General features: G+C 43.8%; 1 protein-coding gene across 4 annotated transcripts in view; it reads left to right on the forward strand.

Annotated features, from left to right (window-relative positions):
- The window catches only part of BAG6 (BAG cochaperone 6), a 97823-nt gene that overhangs the window by 27476 nt on the left and 45463 nt on the right, over window positions 1-24884 (forward strand). For 2 of the 4 annotated variants that reach the window (XM_053721954.1, XM_053721956.1), the window contains 7 exons: window positions 436-633; window positions 10099-10363; window positions 10471-10521; window positions 10726-10821; window positions 17196-17338; window positions 18516-18597; window positions 18772-19091. In XM_053721954.1, the coding sequence (XP_053577929.1) occupies window positions 436-633; window positions 10099-10363; window positions 10471-10521; window positions 10726-10821; window positions 17196-17338; window positions 18516-18597; window positions 18772-19091 (1155 nt within the window). The remainder of the gene's footprint in view (window positions 1-435; window positions 634-10098; window positions 10364-10470; window positions 10522-10725; window positions 10822-17195; window positions 17339-18515; window positions 18598-18771; window positions 19092-24884) is intronic. The other 2 variants (XM_053721955.1, XM_053721957.1) reach the window with 1 other exon arrangement.

Below are 24884 nucleotides of genomic sequence, written 5' to 3' on the forward strand. Positions count from 1 at the left end.
TTCATTCACCAAAAATAATTTTTTATATCAATTGTCACTAAATGAAAAATGTACTAATATAAATGTTATATAGTTAAAGGGACAGTTTACTCCAGATTTTTGTTTTGTTTAAAATGATAGTTGCTTATGAGGGGGCTCTGATTGGCTAAAATGGAAGTCTGTCAAAAGAACTGAAATAAGGGGGCAGTCTGCAGAGGCTTAGATACAAGGTATTCACATAGGTAAAAAGTATATTAATATAACCGTGTTGATGTATACAAAACTGGGGAATGGCTAATAAAGGGATTATCTATATTTTTAAACAATAACAATTCTAGAGTAGACTTTAATGTGTTTATTTGCTTTTTACTGCATTGTATTCCTAATTTATATCTATTCCTTATGTTTGCAATATTTTCTTTTTTCTCCTTACACTTTTTTGTTTCTAATTCTCAGCAGGAAGAAAGAGAGCAGACTCAACGCATTATTAACCTGGTCGGAGAGTCACTTCGCCTGCTGGGCAACACTCTTGTTGCTTTGTCTGATCTGCGCTGTAATCTGTCCTCTACTTCCCCCCGTCACTTGCATGTGGTTCGTCCCATGTCCCACTACACTGGACCCATGCTACTGCAGCAAGCAGCTATTCCAATACAGGTAAATATATAAAAATGTCTCTCTTTCCAAACTGAATCTCTCACAATCTTCGACTAATGTCTAACCTTCCTGAAAGAGGTTAAGTAAAAAAGGAGGGTCATATTTTGATCACACACAAGTTCACTCTCAATTTAAACAACTTTAGGTGCAAAAAATGTAATACATATATATTGCAAAAATACTATTTCTTTCTAATGACACGATGAGTCCACGGATCATCTAATTACTATTGGGAATATCACTCCTGCCCAGCAGGAGGTGGCAAAGAGCACCACAGCAAAGCTGTTAAATGTCACCTCCCTTCCCTCTCACCCCAGTCATTCTCTTTGCCTGCGTTAGAGCAAGGAAGTGGTAAAGTTAGGTGTTAGAAAAGAATCACGAGAGGAAAGGGACTTTTCCTCCCTCAGTATAAGATAAATAATCAAAAGGGACGTCTGAGTATTTTTCGTTCATTTAAAAATTTCAAGGGAAATCCTTCCACTTCCTCCTACAAGCAGGAGCAGTCCAAGCCTTCCTGGAGTCCCAATCAGTCTTGGAACATGGGAAAACAATTCAAAAGCAACAAAGGGTCTGCTTCCGATCCGGAACCGGATCTTGTGGGAGGCAGACTTTCATTCTTCGTTCAGGCTTGGGTTTGAGATGTTCAGGATCCCTGGGCGGTGGACATCGTGTCCCAGGGATACAAACTAGAGTCAAGACCTTTCCTCCCAGGAGCAGTTTCTGCTTTCAAGATCATCTGTAGACCAGTCAAAGAGAGAGGCTTTCTTACACTGTCTTTGGGACTTCTCCAACCTGGGAGTGATAGTTCCTGTTACAATACAGGAACAAGGTCTGGGGTTATATTCCAATACACAGGGACCATCACAAGGTTCTAAGGTTTACATTTTTAGTCAAACACTTCCAGTTTGTGGCTCTTCCATTCGGTCTTACCACTGTTACCAGAATTTCCTCAAAGGTTCTGGGATCCTTGCTAACGGTGCTCCGATTGCGGGGCATTGCAGTGGCACCTTATCTAAATGACATTCTAGTTCAGGGATCTTCCTTTCAACAAGCAAGGTCTCACACGGAAATGTTACCTTTACTGCGGTCTCACGGATGGAATTTGGAAAAGAGTTCCTTGGTTCCAAATACAAGGGTGATTTTCTTGGGAACAATAATAGATTCCTTATCAATGAAGATTTTTCTGACAGAAGTCGGGAAATCAAAGATTTTTGATTCTTGCCTAGCACTTCAGTCCTCTCCTCGGCCATCAGTGGCTCAGTGCATGGAGGTAATCGGGCTGATGGTAGCGGCAATGGACATCATCTCGGTCGTCCGTTTCCACCTCAGACCTCTGCCGTTAAGCATGCGCAGGCAGTGGAACGGAGATTATGCGGATCTGTCTCCATGATTACAGCTGGAGCAGGAGGCAAGGGATTCTCTATTTCTCCTGTTAAGTGTAGTCAGTCCACGGGTCATCCATTACTTATGGGATTATAACTCCTCCCTAACAGGAAGTGCAAGAGGATCACCCAAGCAGAGCTGCCACATAGCTCCTCCCCTCTACGTCATATCCAGTCATTCTCTTGCACCTAACTAAAGATAGGACGTGTGAGAGGACTGTGGTGTGTTAAACTTAGTTTTTATTTCTTCAATCAAAAGTTTATTTTAAACAGCACCGGAGTGTGTTGTTTGTTCTCAGGCAGCATTAGAAGAAGAATCTGCCTGAGTTTTCTATGATCTTAGCGGTCGTAACTAAGATCCACTTGCTGTTCTCGGCCATTCTGAGGAGTGAGGTAACTTCAGAACAGGGGACAGCAGGCAGGGTTCACCTGCAAGGAGGTATGTGCAGTAAATTATTTTCTAAGGAATGGAATTGACTGAGAAAATACTGCTAATACCGATGTAATGTAAGTGCAGCCTTAAATGCAGTAGTAGCGACTGGTATCAGGCTGATATGTATGTATGTATGTATACTCTGAGGTATTTCTGGGGAATGGAATTTCACTAAGAAAATACTGTCAATATTAAAGTAATATTTGAGCCTACACTGCAGTGAAAGCGACTAGCAGCAGGCTTATTAATAACACTTCATAATTTTCAATTTTAAAACGTTTAATGGCATGTTAATCGTTTTTTCTGAGGTACTTGGTGATAAAACTTTATGGGCATGATTTTTACCACATGGCTGTCGTTTTTTTCTGCATAAAAACAGTTTACTGAGCTTCCCCACTGTTGTAATATGAGTGGGAGGGGTCTATTTTAGCGCTTTATTGCGCAGTAAAAATTTAGTCTCAGTCTTCCTATTTCTTCTTCCATGATCCAGGACGTCTCTACAGAGCCCAGGGGTCTCCAAAACTAGTTTTGAGGGAGGTAATCAGTCACAGCAGACCTGTGACAGTGTGTTTGACTGTGATAAAAACGTTTATTATTTCAACTGTTATCCGTTTTGGGTATTAAGGGGTTAATCATCCTTTTGCTGGTGGGTGCAATCCTCTGCTAACTTTATACATTTTCTGTTAAAATTTGGTTGTTTTAACATATTTGGTTCATTGTTAATTCAACTGTGTCACATTTTTATGTTTCTTAAAGGCGCAGTAGCGTTTTTTATATAGCTTGTAAATTTATTTAAAAGTTTTTTCCAAGCTTGCTAGTGTTATTGCTAGTCTGTTTAAACATGTCTGACACAGATTAATCTGTTTGTTCACTATGTTTAAAGGCCAATGTGGAGCCCAATAGAAATTTGTGCACTCAATGTATAGATGTTACTTTGAATAAAAGTCAAACTTTATATGTTAAAAAAATATCACCAGACAACGAGGGGGAAGTTATGCCGACTAACTCTCCTCACGTGTCAGTACCTTCGCCTCCCGCTCAGGAGGTGCGTGATATTGTGGCGCCAAGTACATCAGGGCTGCCCATACAAATCACTTTGCAAGACATGGCTAATGTTATGACTGAAGTACTATCTAAATTGCCAGAATTAAGAGGTAAACGCGATCACTCTGGGGTAAGAACAGAGTGCGCTGATAATAGTAGAGCCATGTCTGATACTGCGTCACAATTTGCAGAACATGAGGACGGAGAGCTTCATTCTGTGGGTGACGGATCTGATCCAAGTAAACTGGATTCAGAGATTTCAAATTTTAAATTTAAGCTTGAGAACCTCCGTGTATTACTAGGGGAGGTATTAGCGGCTCTGAATGATTGTAACACGGTTGCAATTCCAGAGAAAGTATGTAGGCTGAATAAATATTTTGCGGTACCGGCGTGTACTGACGTTTTTCCTATACCTAAAAGGCTTACAGAAATTGTTAACAAGGAGTGGGATAGACCCGGTGTGCCTTTTTCACCCCCTCCTATATTTAGAAAAATGTTTCCAATAGACGCCACCACACGGGACCTATGGCAGACGGTCCCTAGGGTAGAGGGAGCAGTTTCTACTCTGGCTAAGCGCACCACTATCCCGGTGGAGGATAGCTGTGCTTTTTCAGATCCAATGGATAAAAAGTTAGAGGGTTACCTTAAGAAAATGTTTGTTCAGCAAGGTTTTATATTACAACCCCTTGCATGCATCGCGCCTGTCACTGCTGCGGCGGCATTCTGGTTTGAGTCTCTGGAAGAGACCCTTAGCACAGCTCCATTGGATGAGATTATGAACAAGCTTAAAGCCCTTAAGCTAGCTAATTCATTTACTTCTGATGCCGTAGTACACTTAACCAAACTTACGGCTAAGAACTCCGGATTCGCCATTCAAGCGCGCAGAGCGCTGTGGCTTAAATCCTGGTCAGCTGATGTGACTTCTAAATCTAAATTGCTTAATATTCCTTTCAAAGGGCAGACATTATTCGGGCCCGGCTTGAAAGAAATTATCGCTGACATTACTGGAGGTAAGGGCCATGCCCTGCCTCAAGACAGGGCCAAACCAAAGGCTAAACAGTCTAATTTTCGTGCCTTTCGTAATTTCAAGGCAGGAGCAGCATCAACTTCCTCCGCTCCAAAACAGGAAGGAACTGTTGCTCGTTACAGACAGGGCTGGAAAGCTAACCAGTCCTGGAACAAGGGCAAGCAGGCCAGAAAACCTGCTTCTGCCCCTAAGACAGCATGAAGAGAGGGCCCCCTATCCAGAAACGGATCTAGTGGGGGGCAGACTATCTCTCTTCGCCCAGGCTTGGGCAAGAGATGTCCAGGATCCCTGGGCGTTGGAGGTCATATCTCAGGGATACCTTCTGGACTTCAAAGCTTCTCCTCCACAAGGGAGATTTCATCTTTCAAGGTTATCAGCAAACCAAATAAAGAAAGAAGCGTTTCTACGCTGTGTACAAGACCTCTTATTAATGGGGGTGATCCACCCAGTTCCGCGGACGGAACAAGGGCAAGGATTTTACTCAAATCTGTTTGTGGTCCCCAAGAAAGAGGGAACCTTCAGACCAATCTTGGACCTAAAGATCTTAAACAAATTCCTAAGAGTTCCATCATTCAAAATGGAAACTATTCGAACCATCCTACCCATGAGCCAAGAGGGTCAATACATGACCACAGTGGACTTAAAGGATGCCTACCTTCACATACCGATTCACAAAGATCATTATCGGTACCTAAGATTTGCCTTTCTAGACAGGCATTACCAGTTTGTAGCTCTTCCCTTCGGGTTAGCTACGGCTCCAAGAATCTTTACAAAGGTTCTAGGCTCTCTTCTGGCGGTACTAAGACCGCGAGGCATAGCGGTAGCTCCGTACCTAGACGACATTCTGATACAAGCGTCAAGTTTCCAAACTGCCAAGTCTCATACAGAGTTAGTTCTGGCATTTCTAAGGTCGCATGGGTGGAAGGTGAACGTAGAAAAGAGTTCTCTATTGCCACTCACAAGAGTTCACTTTCTAGGGACTCTTATAGATTCTGTAGAAATGAAAATTTACCTGACGGAGGACAGGTTTTCAAAACTTCTAAATGCTTGCCGTGTCCTTCATTCCATTCAACACCCGTCAGTGGCTCAGTGCATGGAGGTAATCGGCTTAATGGTAGCGGCAATGGACATAGTACCATTTGCGCGCCTGCATCTCAGACCGCTGCAATTGTGCATGCTAAGTCAGTGGAATGGGGATTACTCAGATTTGTCCCCTCTGCTAAATCTGGATCAAGAGACCAGAGATTCTCTTCTATGGTGGCTTTCTCGGCCACATCTGTCCAAGGGGATGCCCTTCCGCAGGCCAGATTGGACGATTGTAACAACAGACGCCAGTTGGGGCGCAGTCTGGAATTCCCTGAAGGCTCAGGGATCATGGACTAAGGAGGAGAGACTCCTTCCAATAAACATTCTGGAATTAAGAGCAATTTTCAATGCTCTTCTGGCTTGGCCTCAGTTAGCAACTCTGAGGTTCATCAGGTTTCAGTCGGACAACATCACGACTGTGGCTTACATCAACCATCAAGGAGGAACAAGGAGTTCCCTAGCGATGATGGAAGTCTCAAAGATAATTCGCTGGGCAGAGTCTCACTCTTGCCACCTGTCAGCGATCCACATCCCAGGCGTGGAGAACTGGGAGGCGGATTTTCTAAGTCGCCAGACCTTTCATCCGGGGGAGTGGGAACTTCATCCGGAGGTCTTTGCCCAACTGCTTCATCATTGGGGCAAACCAGATCTGGATCTCATGGCGTCTCGCCAGAACGCCAAGCTTCCTTGTTACGGATCCAGGTCCAGGGACCCGGGAGTGGTGCTGATAGATGCTCTGACAGCACCTTGGGTCTTCAACATGGCTTATGTGTTTCCACCTTTCCCGATGCTTCCTCGATTGATTGCCAGGATCAAACAGGAGAGAGCATCAGTGATTCTAATAGCGCCTGCGTGGCCACGCAGGACCTGGTATGCAGATCTAGTGGACATGTCGTCCTGTCCACCATGGTCTCTGCCTCTGAGACAGGACCTTCTGATTCAGGGTCCTTTCAAACATACAAATCTAATTTCTCTGAGGCTGACTGCATGGAGATTGAACGCTTGATTCTATCAAAGCGTGGATTCTCGGAGTCAGTGATTGATACCTTAATACAGGCTAGGAAACCTGTTACCAGGAAAATTTACCATAAAATATGGCGTAAATACTTATATTGGTGCGAATCCAAGAGTTACTCATGGAGTAAGGTTAGGATTCCTAGGATATTGTCTTTTCTACAAGAGGGTTTAGAAAAGGGTTTATCTGCTAGTTTGTTAAAGGGACAGATTTCAGCTCTGTCTATCCTTTTACACAAACGTCTGGCAGAAGTTCCAGACGTTCAGGCTTTTTGTCAGGCTTTGGCTAGGATTAAGCCTGTGTTTAAGACTGTTGCTCCGCCGTGGAGCTTAAACTTAGTTCTTAACGTTCTGCAAGGTGTTCCGTTTGAACCCCTTCATTCCATCGATATCAAGCTGTTATCTTGGAAAGTTCTGTTTTTAATGGCTATTTCCTCGGCTCGAAGAGTCTCTGAGTTATCGGCCTTACATTGTGATTCTCCTTATCTGATTTTTCATTCAGACAAGGTAGTTCTGCGTACTAAACCTGGGTTCTTACCTAAGGTAGTCACTAACAAGAATATCAATCAAGAGATTGTTGTTCCATCATTGTGCCCTAACCCTTCTTCAAAGAAGGAACGACTTTTGCACAATCTGGACGTCGTCCGTGCCCTGAAATTTTATTTGCAGGCAACTAAAGATTTTCGTCAAACTTCTTCCCTGTTTGTCGTTTATTCTGGACAGAGGAGAGGTCAAAAAGCTTCGGCTACCTCTCTCTCTTTTTGGCTTCGTAGCATAATACGTTTAGCCTATGAGACTGCTGGACAGCAGCCTCCTGAAAGGATTACAGCTCATTCTACTAGAGCTGTGGCTTCCACTTGGGCCTTTAAGAATGAGGCCTCTGTTGAACAGATTTGCAAGGCTGCAACTTGGTCTTCACTTCACACTTTTTCAAAATTTTACTAATTTGACACTTTTGCTTCTTCGGAGGCTGTTTTTGGGAGAAAGGTTCTACAGGCAGTGGTTCCTTCCGTGTAAAGATCCTGCCTGTCCCTCCAGTCATCCGTGTACTTTTAGCTTTGGTATTGGTATCCCATAAGTAATGGATGACCCGTGGACTGACTACACTTAACAGGAGAAAATATAATTTATGCTTACCTGATAAATTCATTTCTCCTGTAGTGTATTCAGTCCACGGCCCGCCCTGTTTTTACGGCAGGTCTAAATTTTAATTAAACTCCAGTCACCACTGCACCCTATAGTTTCTCCTTTCTCGTATGGTTTCGGTCGAATGACTGGATATGACGTAGAGGGGAGGAGCTATGTGGCAGCTCTGCTTGGGTGATCCTCTTGCACTTCCTGTTAGGGAGGAGTTATAATCCCATAAGTAATGGATGACCCGTGGACTGACTACACTACAGGAGAAATGAATTTATCAGGTAAGCATAAATTATATTTTTGGTGGTTGTCTCTGGATCATCTTTCCCAGGGAACCTGCTTTCGCAGAACCTCTTGGGTGATTGTGACAACAGATGCCAGCCTTCTGGGAGGCTCTCTAAATGCTCAGAGAACAGGGACTCGGTCGGAGTCTGTTCTTCCCATACACATTCTGGAACTGAGAGCAATCTTCAATGCTCTCCTGGCCTGGTCTCAGTTAACTTCGGCCCGGTTCTTCAGGTGCCTCAGTGGTTTACATCAACCATCAGGAAGGAACTCGGAGTTCCTTGGCCATGATAGAGGTAGCCAAGATCATTCAGTGGGCAGAGAGACCCACAATTGCTGTCTGTCGGTGATCCACATTCCAGGAGTAGACAACTGGGTGGCGGACTTCCTGAGCAGACAGACCTTCACCTGGTGGAGTGGGAGCTCCAGCCTGATTATCAAATGGGGTCAGCCGGAATTGGATCTCATGGCATCTCGGCAGAATGCCAAGTTCCCGAGGTACAAGGGACCCTCAGGCGGTACTTTGGAATTTCAGTCTCGCATACTTATTTCCTCCGTTTGCTTTTTTTCTTCGGGTCATTGCCAGAATCAAGCAGGAGAGGGTGTCGGTGATCCTCATTGCACCAGCATGGCCTTGCAGGATTTGCTATGCAGACCTGGTGGACATATCTCTTATATCACCTTGGAGACTTCTGTTGGGGAAGGACCTTCTACTTCAAGGGGCCTTCCTTCATATAAATCTAGTTTCTCTGAATCTGACTGCTTGGAGATTGAACGCTTAATTTTAACCAAGCGTGAATTTTCGGACTCGGTCATTGAGACCATGATTCAGGCTCGTAAACCTGTGCCTAGAAATATTTACCATATGATATCTATATTGGTGTGAATCCAAAGGCTACTCTTGGAGTAGAGTTAGGATTCCTAGAATTCTGGTTTTCTCCAAGAAGGTTTGGAGAAGAGTTTATTGGCAAGTTCCCTAAAGGGTCAAATATCTGCCTTCTCTATTTTGTTACATAAGCGTCTGGGGACGTCCCAGACATGCATCAGAGCTTGCAGCATTACAGTATGAGTCCCCTTGTCTTATTTTTCATTCAGATAAGGTGGCTTTACGTACTAAATTAGGGTTTCTCCCTAAAGTAGTTTCAGACCGGAACATTAATCAGGAGATTGTTGTTCCTTCCTTGTGTCCTAACTCTTCTTCTCAGGAGGAACGGCTTCTACACAATCTGGACGTGGTACATGCACTAAAATTCTGTTTACAGGCGACTAGGGATTTTCGTCAGTCTTCTGTTTAACGTAAGGGACAGAAAGTTACGACTACTTCTCTTTCTTTGTGGCTGAAGAGTATCATTTGCTTTGACTATGAAACTGCTGGACAGCAGCCTCCTGATGGAGTAACGACTTTCTAAGAGGGTTGTTTCCTCTTCCTGGGCATTCAAAATGAAGCCTTATGGAACAGATTTGCAAGGCTGCAACTTGGTCCTCTCTTCACTCTTTTTCAAACTTCTATAAATTTAACTTTTTAGCCTCGGCTGAGGCCGCTTTTGGGAGAAAGGTTCTTCAAGCAGTGGTGCCTTCCGTTTAGGTTTCCTGTCTTGTCCCTCCCTTATCTGTGTACTCTAGCTTGGGCATTGATTCCCAATAGTAATTAGATGATCCGTGGACTCATCATGTCATTAGAAAGAAAACAAAATGTATGCTTACCTGATAAATTTCTTTCTTTCTTGACACGATTAGTACACAGCCCGTCCTGTTATTTAGACAGGTTGTTAATATGTTATAAACTTAAGACACCTCTGCACCTTGTTACTTCCTTTCTCTCCTTTACTTTGGTCTAATGACTGGGGTGGGAGGGAAGGGAGGTAATACTTAACAGCTTTGCTGTGGTGCTCTTTGCCTCCTCCTGCTGGACAGGAGTGATATTCCCAATAGTAATTAGATGATCCGTGGACTCATCGTGTCAAGAAAGAAATACATTAATCAGGTAAGCATAAATTTTGTTTTAAGCTATTCTTTTTTCAAATATTGTACTTTGTCCCTTTAAACTTCTTGCGTAGATTAATGTTGGCACTACTGTTACAATGACGGGAAATGGAGCGCATGCTGGTCAAGCCCCATCTGAGGGAACTCCTGCTGCACCTGCTGCTTCTTCTTCTACTACTGACTCCCAACATGCCACTACTGAGAACCAGGCCCCACCTACTGCAGAACCCGCCCCCCCTCAGGGACCAGCTTCCTCGGCCCCACCCCCACACCCCCGCGTTATACGCATCACACATCAAACTGTGGAGCCAGTTGTAATGATGCATATGAATATCCAGGGTGAGTATCCTGTCACCATGACAATAATAGCGTAGTTCTCAGATCCGCTGCAGCCGATTCCTTGGGTGACCTGGAACAACGCTAACATGTCTCTTCCTCCTTTTAAGATTCGGCATCTGGCGGTCCGACAAATATTTCCCCTCCTACGGCAGGACATGGTGAGGCCCTAATATTTAATATTTGCAGATGTAAGACAAGGAGTCCTGTAAAAGAGTCACTAAGGGTAGATGAGATTTATTGTGGCCAAATACTGTTAAACAGTATGCGCTTCCTCTAGCAGTGCTACATAGCAGTTAGTGATAGGACCTGAAGAGGGGACAGGGTTTTATATATATTTTTATAACATGTTCGTTCTGTTCTAGGTGGTGGTACACACATACATATGCCAGGTTTGCCACCTGAGTTTATGCAGGCAATTTCACACCAAATTACCCAACAAGCAATGGCGGCTGCCAGTGGTAAGTACAGACTTCACTAACAATAATTAATAGTCTAATGGCTGACATATTTGCTTTTCATTTATGTGTTAAATACCAGGTGTCAATTATAAACAAATACATTCTGCAATAACCTCAGTATCCACAAGGTGTCACTGCCATGCTCAAAGCAATATTCCTCGTTTAATGCACACAGTGATTGTTTAGTGTTACTGTTATAACTATAAAAAGGGGTTATCCACTGTTGGCATGACATCCCTGATTTTTTTTTTGTTTATATAAACCTAAATTTAATATGATGAAATACTGTTTATAGGTATTCCTAAATTAATTATAATTTCACAAAATGTATCACAAAATGATGCAATTCTTGGCACCAATTGCACCAGTGTGCTAATTTTCACCCACTTTACAGATATTTACTTGCAGCGCAGCTCTAATTCTCGTTATCACACTTGAGTTGGACTCAAATGTAGAATCAGTACACTAAAATATATCAGTAATACACACAATAGCCACCGGATGTCACTGTTGTAGCCATCAAAATATTCCTGATGTAATACATAGACTAACCACATGGTGTCACTATCATTCTAGTAGGAATGTGCCTTGTGTAGTATTCACAGTGGCAGTGTCATTTGTCATAGGAATAAATCTGCTATAATACATTGACATCATGGCCTTAGTACTAATAGAAATTTCCTTCTTAATATAAAGAGTCAACGGCTTCATTCCTTACTGTTGGGAAACTGAACCTTGCCACCAGGAGGAGGCAAAGAAATACCAGCCAAAGGTTTTAATACCTCTCACACTTCCCCTATCCCTCAGTCATTCTTTGCCTTTCGTAACAGGTGGATGGCAGAGAAGTGTCATAAAATTTCAGAGTTTTTTCTCAGGAGGGGTATTTGCCCTTCGATATGGGACTGGAGTTTTAAGTAGTCTTGTCAGCCTCTCAGAGCATTGACGAAAGTTAGAGTCTGGAGATGCAGGGAGACGAACCCATCCAGAATACCTGCTTATAGCTCCTTAAGCAACCAGTGTTGACGAGTTTCACTGTCTGCTTTTTTCACTCAAGTCCATGTCAGGAGCGATGCTACAAGACTGTCACACTTGAGAGGCTCTGTTTCTGTTCCACAGCATGGATTCTGGTAAGATTGTTTCAATTTTTACTTACGTTGAAAACGCTGGAGACAGGGTCACAGTGTGGCTCCTTTTATCTTTAATAGAATCATGGGTTAATATCTCCTGAGGGAGGTTATTGAACAGTGGGGATTAATCAAATGTGATACTTTTTACTTTCACTTTGAGCACTGCGCAGCTTGTAGCTTGGCGCACTTTTTCTCATAGAAGGGGCAGTCCTGCATTGCGCACCACGTGGCCGGGTGTGGTCACACTTTCGTTTTCTCTTTCCTGACCGAGCTAGCTGTCGGAGAAGACTCTTGTTTCTCTGTTTGCCTGGGTCTAGGAGGTGGTGAGTGCCCCATTCATTAGAAGTATAAAGGTGCTGTTTTGTGAGAAATAAAAAGATAATTATTCTGTGTCCTACTGTTGTTAGTGCAAGCTATGGAGGATTCTGATATGCTTGAAGGTACTCCCTTTATTCCTAATAGTAATACCTGTCTATATTGTGAGGAGGCCTTGGTGTGCCCACCCTCTCAACTATGTGCCATATGCATCAACAAGGTTATTATGTCTAAGAAGGTTAACCCCTTTAGTACTACTGAGCCGTCCACCTCTGAGGACTCGCCGTCCCGTGAGGTGCATACCCATCAGTCATCTCCATTGTCACATACAGCTTCCTGTAGCACGTTTGATCCTCCGTCTGGAGGGAGCCTTTTACCATCGGACTTTACCGTGCAGCTAAAAACGGCGTTGTCTGGGGCTCTTAGTGCTCTACCTCGCAAGCGAAAGGTTAAACATAGCTCTCCGGTCCAAGGGACATCCAGTGATTTATTAGATTTGTCTGCCTTTCAAGTATCCCAGGATGGGTTACACTCTGAGTCTTCAAAGGGTGAAATTTCTGGATCGGAGTCTGCTACCTCTAAACCTCCAGCTGCGGAGGAGCCAGTCTTTAGATTTAAAATTGTAACACTTAAGTTTTCTTTTAATGGAGGCTCTTTCGACATTAGAGGTTTCAGAGGCCAAGTTGCCTGATGAACCTTTGAAATTAGACAGAGTGTACGAGGACAGGTTAGCACCGCTAACTGTTCCTGTACCTGTAAAAATGGCGAGCATTATTAACGAGTGGGATAGAATTGTATCTTCCTTTTCCCCTTCGTCTGCCTTTAAAAAAATGATTCTCGGTCCCGGACTCTCAGCTGGAGTTGTGGGGTTCCTTCCCTAAGATGGATGGCGCTATTTCCTTGTTAGCTAAGCGTACCAATATCCCTCTTGAGGATATCTCGTCATTCAGAGAGCCGATAGATAAGAGGATGGAAACTTTTCTCAGGAAAACGTTTCAGCATACGGGATATTTATTTAAACCGGCAGCGGCTGTTGCCTTGGTTGCTAGAGCTGCGGCCTACTGGTGCGATTCTTTAGCGGATTTGATCAAGGTGGAGGGTCCCCTTGATGTTATCCAGGAAAGAATTAAGGCTTTGAGAATTGCCAATTCTTTTATCTGTAATGCAAACATGCAGATTATTCGCTTGAATGCTAAAATCTTTGGTTTCTCAGTACATACCCGTCGGGCGCTCTGGCTGAAGGCCTGGTCTGCGGACATGATCTCTAAGTCTAGACTACTTTCTCTCCCCTTTAAGGGAAATATTTTATTTGGTCCAGGCCTGGACTCCATTATCTCCACGGTTACAGGGGGCAAAGGTGCCTTCCTACAGCAGGATAAAAAGAACACATCTAAAAATAAAAGGATCTAATTTTCATTCCTTTCGTTCTGAAAAGTACCAACGTCAGCAGTCCTCCTCTAAGCCCGAGCAAACCAAGAGCACTTGGAAGCCGTCTCAATTCTAGAATAAATCCAAGCAGAACAAGCAGCCCGCCGAGAACAAGTCAGCATGAAGGGGCAGCCCCCAATCCAGCGCTGGATCGTGTAGGGGCAGACTGTCGCTATTTTCAGGCGCTTGGTTCAGGGACGTGCAGAATCCGTGGGTCCTGAAAGTCATAGTTAAGGGATACAAGAGAGGTTTCAAATCTCATCCACCCAAGGGCGGATTTCTTCTCTCAAGTCTGTCTTTAAAACCAGAAAAGAGGGAAGCCTTTCTGGGGTGCGTGCAGTATCTGTCCTCCTTAGGGGCCATTGTCCCGGTTCCTATCGCAGAGAGAGGTTTTGGATATTATTTAAACCTGTTCGTCGTCCCATAGAAGGAGGGAACTTTCCGCCTGATTCTGGACCTAAAGTGCTTAAACAAGTTTCTAAATGTCCCCTTGTTCAAGATGGAGACAATAAGGTCCATCCTTCCTCTAGTTCAGGAAGAAGAGTTCATGACCACTATAGATCTGAAGGATGCCTACCTTTACGTTCCAATCCACAGGGGCCACTTCCAGTTCCTAAGGTTTGCGTTCTTGGATCAGCACTTCCAGTTCATTTCACTTCCGCTTGGTCTAGCTACAGCTACAAGATTCTTTACAAAGGTTCTAGGGGCTCTCCTGGCCGTCGCCAGAACCCAATGTATAGCAGTAGCTCGCTACTTGGATAACTTTCTGGTTCAAGCACCATCCTTTCGTCTGGCGGAGGACCATTCAGTATCTCTTCTCTCCCTTCTTCGATCACATGGATGGAAGATAAACTTAGAGAAGAGTTCTCTTATTCCAAGCACCAGGGTAGAATTCCTGTGTACTATAATAGATTCAATATCCATGAGGATATTTCTAACCGACCAGAGACGTTGCAAGCTAGCTTTGGCATGTCTTGCCCTCCGGATCTCCTTAAGGCCATCTGTGGCTCAGTGTATGGAGGTGAATGGTCTCATGGTGTTCAGCATGGACATAATTCCCTTTGCCAGGTTCCGTCTCAGTCCATTACAGCTGTGCATGCTGAGACAGTGGAACGGCGATCATTCGGATCTGTCTCAACAGATTTCCCTGGACAGCCGGTCGAGTGAATCGCTCTCTTGGTGGCTCTGTCCAGATCATCTGTCCCGAGGGACATCCTTTCTAGGACCATCCTGGGAGATTGTGACTAGGGACACGAGTCTATTAGGATGGGGAGCTTTTTGGGTGCCAAGAAGGCACAGGGCCCGTGGTCTTAGGAGGAATGCTCCCTCCCGATCAACTATCTGGAATTTCGAGCAATCTACAATGCTCTGAAGGCTTGGCCTCTTCTATGTTCGTTCCGGTTTATCAGATTCCAATCAGACAATATAACTTCGGTGGCTTACATAAACCATCAGGGTGTAACGTGAAGCTCCCTAGCAATAAGGGAAGTATCTCGGATTCTTGAGTGAGCTGTCAGCGATCCACAATCCGGGTGTGGACAACTGGGAAGTGGATTTTCTCAGCAGACAATCCTTTCATCCGGGGGAATGGTCTCTCCATCCCGAAGTGTTTGCAGAGGTATTCAACATGTGGGGGACGCCGGAGATAGATCTCATGCCGTCTTGTCTCAATACCAAGCTACCCAGATATGAGTAGAGGTCCAGGGATCCTCAGGTGGAGCTAATAGATGCGATGCCTTGGTGGTTCAGTCTAAAACCTTTTCCGCCATTACCACTCCTTCCTCGGGTAGTGGCCAGCATCAAGCAGGAGCAGGCGTCAGTGATACTGATTGTTCTATCTTGGCCTTGAAAGAACGTGGTTCGCGGATCTGGTGAGGATGTCATCTTCTCCTCCATGGAAGTTATCTTGTTGCAGGGATCTGCTGGAACAGGGTCCTATTATTCATCAAAATCTAGATTCTCTGAGACTGACTGCGTGGAGATTGAACGCTTAGTCCTTGCCAAGAGAGTGTTTTCTGAGAGAGTTATTGAAACTCTCATTTAAGCTTGTAAGTCGGTTACTCGTCGCATCTATCATAAGGTGTGGAAAACCTACTTATTTTGGTGTGAAGAGCAGGGATTTCCTTGGCATAAGGTTGCAAGGATTCTGTTACTCCAGGAGGGTCTGGAGAAGGGTCTTTCAGACAGTTCACTGAGGGGGCAGTTTTCTGCCTTGTCTGTTTTACTGCACAAGAGGCTCTCTGAGCTTCCAGATGTTCAGTCTTTTGTTAAGGATCTGATTAGGATCAGGCCTGTGTTCAGATCTTCGACTCCCCCTTGGAGTCTGAATCTGTTTCTTAAAGTTTTGCAACAGGCTCTGTTTGAGCCTATGCATGAAATTGACATTAAGTTGTTGTCCTGGGAGGTTCTTTTTCTACTGGCTATTGCTTCTGCGCGCAGAGTATCTGAAATTGCTGCCTTGCAATGTGAGCCTCCTTATCTGGTGTTCCATTCGGATAAGGCTGTCCTAGGTACTAAGTAAGGGTTTCTCCCTGAAGTCGTGTCAGACCGCAACATCAATCAAGAGATTGTGGTCCCTTCTTCGAAGGAACGTTTACTTTATAATTTGGACGTGGTTCGTGCCTTGAAGTTTTATCTTCAGGCTACTAAGGATTTTAGACCAACTTCTTCATATTAATAAGGAAAACATAAATTATGCTTACCAGATAATTTCATTTCCTTCTGTATAAGGAGAGTCCACAGCCCCCGCCCGTGTTTCTCCGATGGGCGGCTCCCTAAATTTATATTTCTCTTCTGCCACCTTTTTATACCCTGATATTTCTCCTACTGTTCCTTGTTCCCTCGTCAGAATGACTGGGGGATAGGGGAAGTGTGAGGAGTATTTAAGCCTTTGGCTGGGGTGTCTTTGCCTTCTCCTGGTGGCCAGGCTCAGTATTTCCCAACAGTAAGGAATGAAGCTGTGGACTCTCCTTATACAGAAGGAAATGAAATTATTTGGTAAGCATAATTTGTTATTCTTGTTATACATACCCTAACGGCAGTAGAAGCTTACCTGTTGTGATACAGTAACTATTGGCTTCAAAATTAACTAGTTCTGTCCAGCCTATCCCTTCCTATGTTATTTTATGCAGCTGATTTACTATAGCTCATATATCTCTCCTTTATTTAGGGAGTCACCTGCATAGAATACCAGAGTAACTAGTAAAACTGGTGAGACGTCTTAGGGAATTTAGCACATGGTATTACTGTGTCATACCAATAGGGATGCTGTAATTATAATACACAAAGGATAGTCACTGAGTCACAATAGGAATATTCGAACTGTAATATACACACTGACCACATGGTGTCAGTGTCCAACCAATAGCTATAACAACTGCTGTAATACCCATGCTGGCCTCATAGTGTCGCTGTGTCATACCTGTAGAAATATACTGTTCTGATACGCTTCTTGCAAGCCATCATTTTTTTTCCCTTTGCTTTCTTCTTCCCAACCACTTTCAGGCCAGCAGATTCCTGGCTTCCAAGCACCGCCTCCTCGTTTTGTGTTCACAAGACCTGCTGCTCCCCCTCAGCCATCACAGCCGGGTGCGCCTACTCCTCCACCTGGAACTGCTGGGGCAAATGGAACAGCCCCAGGGCCAAATGTGAGAATCAAGTGTATCTATAATCATCCTGTTTGATTCTTCCTGTTCTTGTTTCTTTCTTTTTTTTTTCTCTTGTTTTTCTGTCATTTCACTCATTAGCTTTGGTTCTCATATTTAGTCCTTAAAGGGACACTCAACCCAATTTTTTTTCTTTAATGATTCAGGTAGAGCAGCAATTTTAAGCAACTTTCTAATTTACTCCTATTATGACTTTTTCTTCGTTCTCTTGCTATCTTTATTTAAAAAGCATGAATGAAAGCTTAGGAGCCGGCACACTTTTAGTTCAGAACCTGGGTTACGCTTGCTTTTTGGTGGCTAAATGTAGTCACCAGTAGTGCACTGCAGTTCCTTCAACAAATGAAACCAAGAGAATGAAGCAAATTTGATAATAGAATAAAACTGGAATGTTGTATCATGAAAGCAAAGTTTTGGGTTTCATGTCTGTTTTAATATAGACATATTTTGTATGTAAGCAATCTTTAGAACTCAAAAATATAGCTAAAGTTTGTATTAGAATAATGTGACACCCAGAATATTCCACTAAATTCAAGTTCATCCTGGTTCAGAAAAGGACCATATCGAATACAAACTACCATTTTAGATCACTCAAACTCTCTCATTGAGTTTGAGTGATCTAGCATTGTTTGGAGCGTGATTGCTGATCTCTTGCTTTACGTATATAATAAAACGCTTCTTTCAACAAAATAAGGAAGATAATAAAAGAGGGAACTCGTCTTTTACATTAAAAAGGTTCTGTCTCCTGAAGCTTGGCTATGCAGGTATCTGCATCCAATACCCTGTTACCAGTAGCATATTTAGGTTTTGGGCAATCAAAATTTTGCTGCCCCACCAGATTTTAGGCCTTTTTTGGCCATAATATTTTTTGGTGGGGGTGTAACGTGACCATTTTTTTTCATGGCATTTCTAAAGTAAATCTTTATGCTTGTGTAGTGAGACTCAAAAAGTGCTGCCCCTTAAATCTGCCGGACTAGGCAATTACCTTGTTTGCCTAGGCCAAAATACGCCCCTGGTTGTTACCCTTCAGGATTATAATTTGGAGTGACTAATCTGTGTGTGAAGGAAAGGAATTATTATTTAGTAATCCATTTCTCTCTCGTCCTCAGCCATCCACCTAATCCTTTGTTTCTCACAGTCCCTCTTTTTCTTTTCTTCATAGGCCAGTACAAATGGAAACGCCTCTCTAGCTCAGATGATCAGTGGTCTGGTTGGACAACTTCTCATGCACCCAGTCATTGTGGGTAAGTAGAAGACATTCATAATCGTGTCTCCTTTTTTTTTTTTTATGCCTTTTTTTTTTCTTCTGATTTTCTGCTAAATTTTACTTCTGTTCGTGCCCATTTCCTTGTTTTTCTTTTTTTACTATTTTGTTTTTCTCGTCTAAATTTTATAATTCCCATTTTCTCTTTCCACAGCTCAGGGCAACAACACTACATCCTCCTCAACATCCACCTCCACATCTACCACGTCCTCTTCTACTAGTTTCTCCACTTCGACCACCAGTTCCTCCACTTTAGGTTCTCCCTCTGCTCCTCCTGGTCCCGCCCCACAGCCTCCTTCTGGCCCCGCCCCACAGCCACCTCCTGGCCCCGAACAACACCTCTCGCAGCTCCTCGGCTCCTTGCTTGGCACAGCAAGTTCTGGCATGGCAAACATCGCAATGGGTTCCCCCAGTATAACGGTGGCAGTGCCAGGAATGCCAGCTTTTCTGCAGGGATTTACTGATATTGTGCAGGTATGTATTACTCTATTTAACTGATGAGAGCTGTTGGTGTGTCTGGCTGTGTTCATTAGGTTATTTTGCTACATTTTCAGTATGTATCCTGATAACTTTTATGTTTACCTCTGTGCGTGTACGTTTGGGGGATGTCTTTATTGGGATTGATGGATAGATTTGTGCAAAGACAAGAGAGAAAAAAATAGTTTAAAGGGGCATCGTACTGTAAACTCGTCTAGCCTTGAATGTGTTCACAATAATCTATTTTAACTGCAGAAGTGTATTAAATAGTTAGTGTACCCTTATTTTACCATTTGAAAGAACTGTTTTTTTGCCTGTTGAAACCACCATCTCTACTGAAAATATGAATACTGCAATATTCTCTGTAGAAAAGCTATGCAAACAGCAGCAGAAATCATCTCACGGAGGGGAGAGAGACGCTTCCTGCAGCTGTTTGTAAAATAATGTTTTTATTTTCATTTTTAAAATCTAGATTTAATATGTAATATGTGTTATTATTACTCTTTCATATTCATTACAGGACATTTTTTAGTACACTGTCCCTTTAAGTCAAATATTTCAAATGATCATAGCTTTGCCAGTCACTGTTCAAAGTTTTTATTTTTAACCTCAGGGCTATGAAAAGTTAGATTGTTATGAAAATTTCAAGGGTGGTATAATAATGTTGTAGTCTTCCTAAGGGTAATGGGGGCATCCAGATGTGGACCCCTTGCTCACTGTGCCTAGAGGGATATAGCTGCACCTCCACTGAAGAGGCCCATATAGACCAAAACGCACGTCTGGGGTTAGCTGTAGAAATCCTTTGTTCGGATGAGAATTGCATGGTATTTTGGGGCTGGACCGTCGTTTTGGATGGGGTCAGACTGATATGCTACAGGAAAGTCCTCTTCTGTGAAAGCACAGATTGGTCAAAAACAGGCTGCATCCTGGGTGGGAACCATCCCTTAGGCTATTGTGAACCATCCGTTCCCAGTTGAGCTCATGTCTCTCTTTTTTTTTTTGGTGGTTTTCTCCAACATAGGTGTGTCCGGTCCACGGCGTCATCCTTACTTGTGGGATATTCTCTTCCCCAACAGGAAATGGCAAAGAGCCCAGCAAAGCTGGTCACATGATCCCTCCTAGGCTCCGCCTACCCCAGTCATTGTCTTTGCCGTTGTTCAGGCAACATCTCCACGGAGATGGCTTAGAGTTTTTTAGTGTTTAACTGTAGTTTTTATTATTCAATCAAGAGTTTGTTATTTTAAAATAGTGCTGGTATGTACTATTTACTCTGAAACAGAAAAGAGATGAAGATTTCTGTTTGTAAGAGGAAAATGATTTTAGCAACCGTTACTAAAATCGATGGCTGTTCCACACAGGACTGTTGAGAGGAATTAACTTCAGTTGGGGGAACAGTGAGCAGACTTTTGCTGCTTGAGGTATGACACATTCTAACAAGACGATGTAATGCTGGAAGCTGTCATTTTCCCTATGGGATCCGGTAAGCCATTTTTATTACAGAGTAAATAAGGGCTTCACAAGGGCTTGTTAAGACTGTAGACATTTTCTGGGCTAAATCGATTCATATATAACATATTTAGCCTTGAGGAATCATTTAATATGGGTATTTTTGTAAAATAATATCGGCAGGCACTGTTTTAGACACCTTATTCTCTAGGGGCTTTCCCTAATCATAGGCAGAGCCTCATTTTCGCGCCGGTATTGCGCACTTGTTTTTGAGAAGCATGACATGCAGTCGCATGTGTGAGGAGCTCTGATACATAAAAAAGACTTTCTGAAGGCGTCATTTGGTATCGTATTCCCCTTTGGGCTTGGTTGGGTCTCAGCAAAGCAGATACCAGGGACTGTAAAGGGGTTAAAGATAAAAACGGCTCCGGTTCCGTTATTTTAAGGGTTAAAGCTTCCAAATTTGGTGTGCAATACTTTTAAGGCTTTAAGACACTGTGGTGAAATTTTGGTGAATTTTGAACAATTCCTTCATATTTTTTCGCAATTGCAGTAATAAAGTGTGTTCAGTTTAAAATTTAAAGTGACAGTAACGGTTTTATTTTAAAACGTTTTTTGTACTTTGTTATCAAGTTTATGCCTGTTTAACATGTCTGAACTACCAGATAGACTGTGTTCTGAATGTGGGGAAGCCAAGGTTCCTTCTCATTTAAATAGATGTGATTTATGTGACACTGAAAATGATGCCCAAGATGATTCCTCAAGTGAGGGGAGTAAGCATGGTACTGCATCATTCCCTCCTTCGTCTACACCAGTCTTGCCCACTCAGGAGGCCCCTAGTACATCTAGCGCGCCAATACTCCTTACTATGCAACAATTAACGGCTGTAATGGATAATTCTATCAAAAACATTTTAGCCAAAATGCCCACTTATCAGCGTAAGCGCGACTGCTCTGTTTTAGATACTGAAGAGCATGAGGACGCTGATGATAATGGTTCTGATATGCCCCTACACCAGTCTGAGGGGGCCAGGGAGGTTTTGTCTGAGGGAGAAATTTCAGATTCAGGGAAAATTTCTCAACAAGCTGAACCCGATGTGATTTCATTTAAATTTAAGTTGGAACATCTCCGCGCTCTGCTTAAGGAGGTGTTATCCACTCTGGATGATTGTGAGAATTTGATCATCCCAGAGAAACTATGTAAAATGGACAAGTTCCTAGAGGTCCCGGGGGCCCCAGAAGCTTTTCCTATACCCAAGCGGGTGGCGGACATTGTAAATAAAGAATGGGAAAGGCCCGGTATACCTTTCGTCCCTCCCCCCATATTTAAAAAATTGTTTCCCATGGTCGACCCCAGAAAGGACTTATGGCAGACAGTCCCCAAGGTCGAGGGGGCGGTTTCTACTTTAAACAAACGCACCACTATACCCATAGAAGATAGTTGTGCTTTCAAAGATCCTATGGATAAAAAATTAGGTTTGCTTAAAAAGATGTTTGTTCAGCAAGGTTACCTTCTACAACCAATTTCATGCATTGTCCCTGTCACTACAGCCGCGTGTTTCTGGTTCGATGAGCTAGAAAAGGCGATCGATAGTGATTCTCCTCCTTATGAGGAGATTATGGACAGAATCCGTGCTCTCAAATTGGCTAATTCTTTCACCCTAGACGCCACTTTGCAATTGGCTAGGTTAGCGGCGAAAAATTCTGGGTTTGCTATTGTGGCGCGCAGAGCGCTTTGGTTGAAATCTTGGTCAGCGGATGCGTCTTCCAAGAACAAATTGCTTAACATTCCTTTCAAGGGGAAAACGCTGTTTGGCCCTGACTTGAAAGAGATTATCTCTGATATCACTGGGGGCAAGGGCCACGCCCTTCCTCAGGATAGGTCTTTCAAGGCCAAAAATAAACCTAATTTTCGTCCCTTTCGTAGAAACGGACCAGCCCCAAGTGCTACGTCCTCTAAGCAAGAGGGTAATACTTCTCAAGCCAAGCCAGCCTGGAGACCAATGCAAGGCTGGAACAAGGGAAAGCAGGCCAAGAAGCCTGCCACTGCTACCAAGACAGCATGAAATGTTGGCCCCCGATCCGGGACCGGATCTGGTGGGGGGCAGACTCTCTCTCTTCGCTCAGGCTTGGGCAAGAGATGTTCTGGATCCTTGGGCACTAGAAATAGTCTCCCAAGGTTATCTTCTGGAATTCAAGGGGCCTCCCCCAAGGGGGAGGTTCCACAGGTCTCAATTGTCTTCAGACCACATAAAGAGACAGGCATTCTTACATTGTGTGGAAGACCTGTTAAAAATGGGAGTGATTCATCCTGTTCCATTAGGAGAACAAGGGATGGGGTTCTACTCCAATCTGTTCGTAGTTCCCAAAAAAGAGGGAACGTTCAGACCAATCTTGGATCTCAAGATCCTAAACAAGTTTCTCAAGGTTCCATCGTTCAAAATGGAAACTATTCGAACAATTCTTCCTTCCATCCAGGAAGGTCAATTCATGACCACGGTGGATTTAAAGGATGCGTATCTACATATTCCTATCCACAAGGAACATCATCGGTTCCTAAGGTTCGCATTCCTGGACAAGCATTACCAGTTCGTGGCACTTCCTTTCGGATTAGCCACTGCTCCAAGGATTTTCACAAAGGTACTAGGGTCCCTTCTAGCGGTACTAAGACCAAGGGGCATTGCAGTAGTACCTTACTTGGACGACATTCTGATTCAAGCGTCGTCCCTTCCTCAAGCAAAGGCTCACACGGACATAGTCCTGGCCTTTCTCAGATCTCACGGATGGAAAGTGAACGTAGAAAAGAGTTCTCTATCTCCGTCAACAAGGGTTCCCTTCTTGGGAACAATAATAGACTCCTTAGAAATGAGGATTTTTCTGACAGAGGCCAGAAAAACAAAACTTCTAAACTCTTGTCAAACACTTCATTCCGTTCCTCTTCCTTCCATAGCGCAGTGCATGGAAGTAATAGGTTTGATGGTAGCGGCAATGGACATAGTTCCTTTTGCGCGCATTCATCTAAGACCATTACAACTGTGCATGCTCAGTCAGTGGAATGGGGACTATACAGACTTGTCTCCGACGATTCAAGTAAATCAGAGGATCAGAGACTCACTCCGTTGGTGGCTGTCCCTGGACAACCTGTCACAAGGGATGACCTTCCGCAGACCAGAGTGGGTCATTGTCACGACCGACGCCAGTCTGATGGGCTGGGGCGCGGTCTGGGGACTCCTGAAAGCTCAGGGTCTTTGGTCTCGGGAAGAATCTCTTCTACCGATAAATATTCTGGAACTGAGAGCGATATTCAATGCTCTCAAGGCTTGGCCTCAGCTAGCGAAGGCCAAGTTCATACGGTTTCAATCAGACAACATGACGACTGTTGCGTACATCAACCATCAGGGGGGAACAAGGAGTTCCCTGGCGATGGAAGAAGTGACCAAAATCATTCAATGGGCGGAGACTCACTCCTGCCACCTGTCTGCAATCCACATTCCAGGGGTGGAAAATTGGGAAGCGGATTTTCTGAGTCGTCAGACATTACATCCGGGGGAGTGGGAACTCCATCCGGAAATCTTTGCCCAAATTACTCAATTGTGGGGCATTACAGACATGGATCTGATGGCCTCTCGTCAGAACTTCAAGGTTCCTTGCTACGGGTCCAGATCCAGGGATCCCAAGGCGACTCTAGTAGATGCACTAGTAGCACCTTGGACCTTCAAACTAGCTTATGTATTCCCGCCGTTTCCTCTCATCCCCAGGCTGGTAGCCAGGATCAATCAGGAAAGGGCGTCGGTGATCTTGATAGCTCCTGCGTGGCCACGCAGGACTTGGTATGCAGATCTGGTGAATATGTCATCGGCTCCACCATGGAAGCTACCTTTGAGACGAGACCTTCTTGTTCAAGGTCCGTTCGAACATCCGAATCTGGTCTCACTCCAGCTGACTGCTTGGAGATTGAACGCTTGATCTTATCAAAACGAGGGTTCTCAGATTCTGTTATTGATACTCTTGTTCAGGCCAGAAAGCCTGTAACTAGAAAAATTTACCACAAAATATGGAAAAAATATATCTGTTGGTGTGAATCTAAAGGATTCCCTTGGAACAAGGTAAAGATTCCTAAGATTCTATCCTTTCTTCAAGAAGGATTGGAGAAAGGATTATCGGCAAGTTCCTTGAAGGGACAGATTTCTGCCTTGTCTGTGTTACTTCACAAAAAGCTGGCAGCTGTGCCAGATGTTCAAGCCTTTGTTCAGGCTCTGGTTAGAATCAAGCCTGTTTACAAACCTTTGACTCCTCCTTGGAGTCTCAACTTAGTTCTTTCAGTTCTTCAGGGGGTTCCGTTTGA

The sequence above is a fragment of the Bombina bombina genome, chromosome 7 (genome assembly GCF_027579735.1).
Source record: "Bombina bombina isolate aBomBom1 chromosome 7, aBomBom1.pri, whole genome shotgun sequence".
In the NCBI taxonomy this organism is placed as follows: domain Eukaryota; kingdom Metazoa; phylum Chordata; class Amphibia; order Anura; family Bombinatoridae; genus Bombina; species Bombina bombina.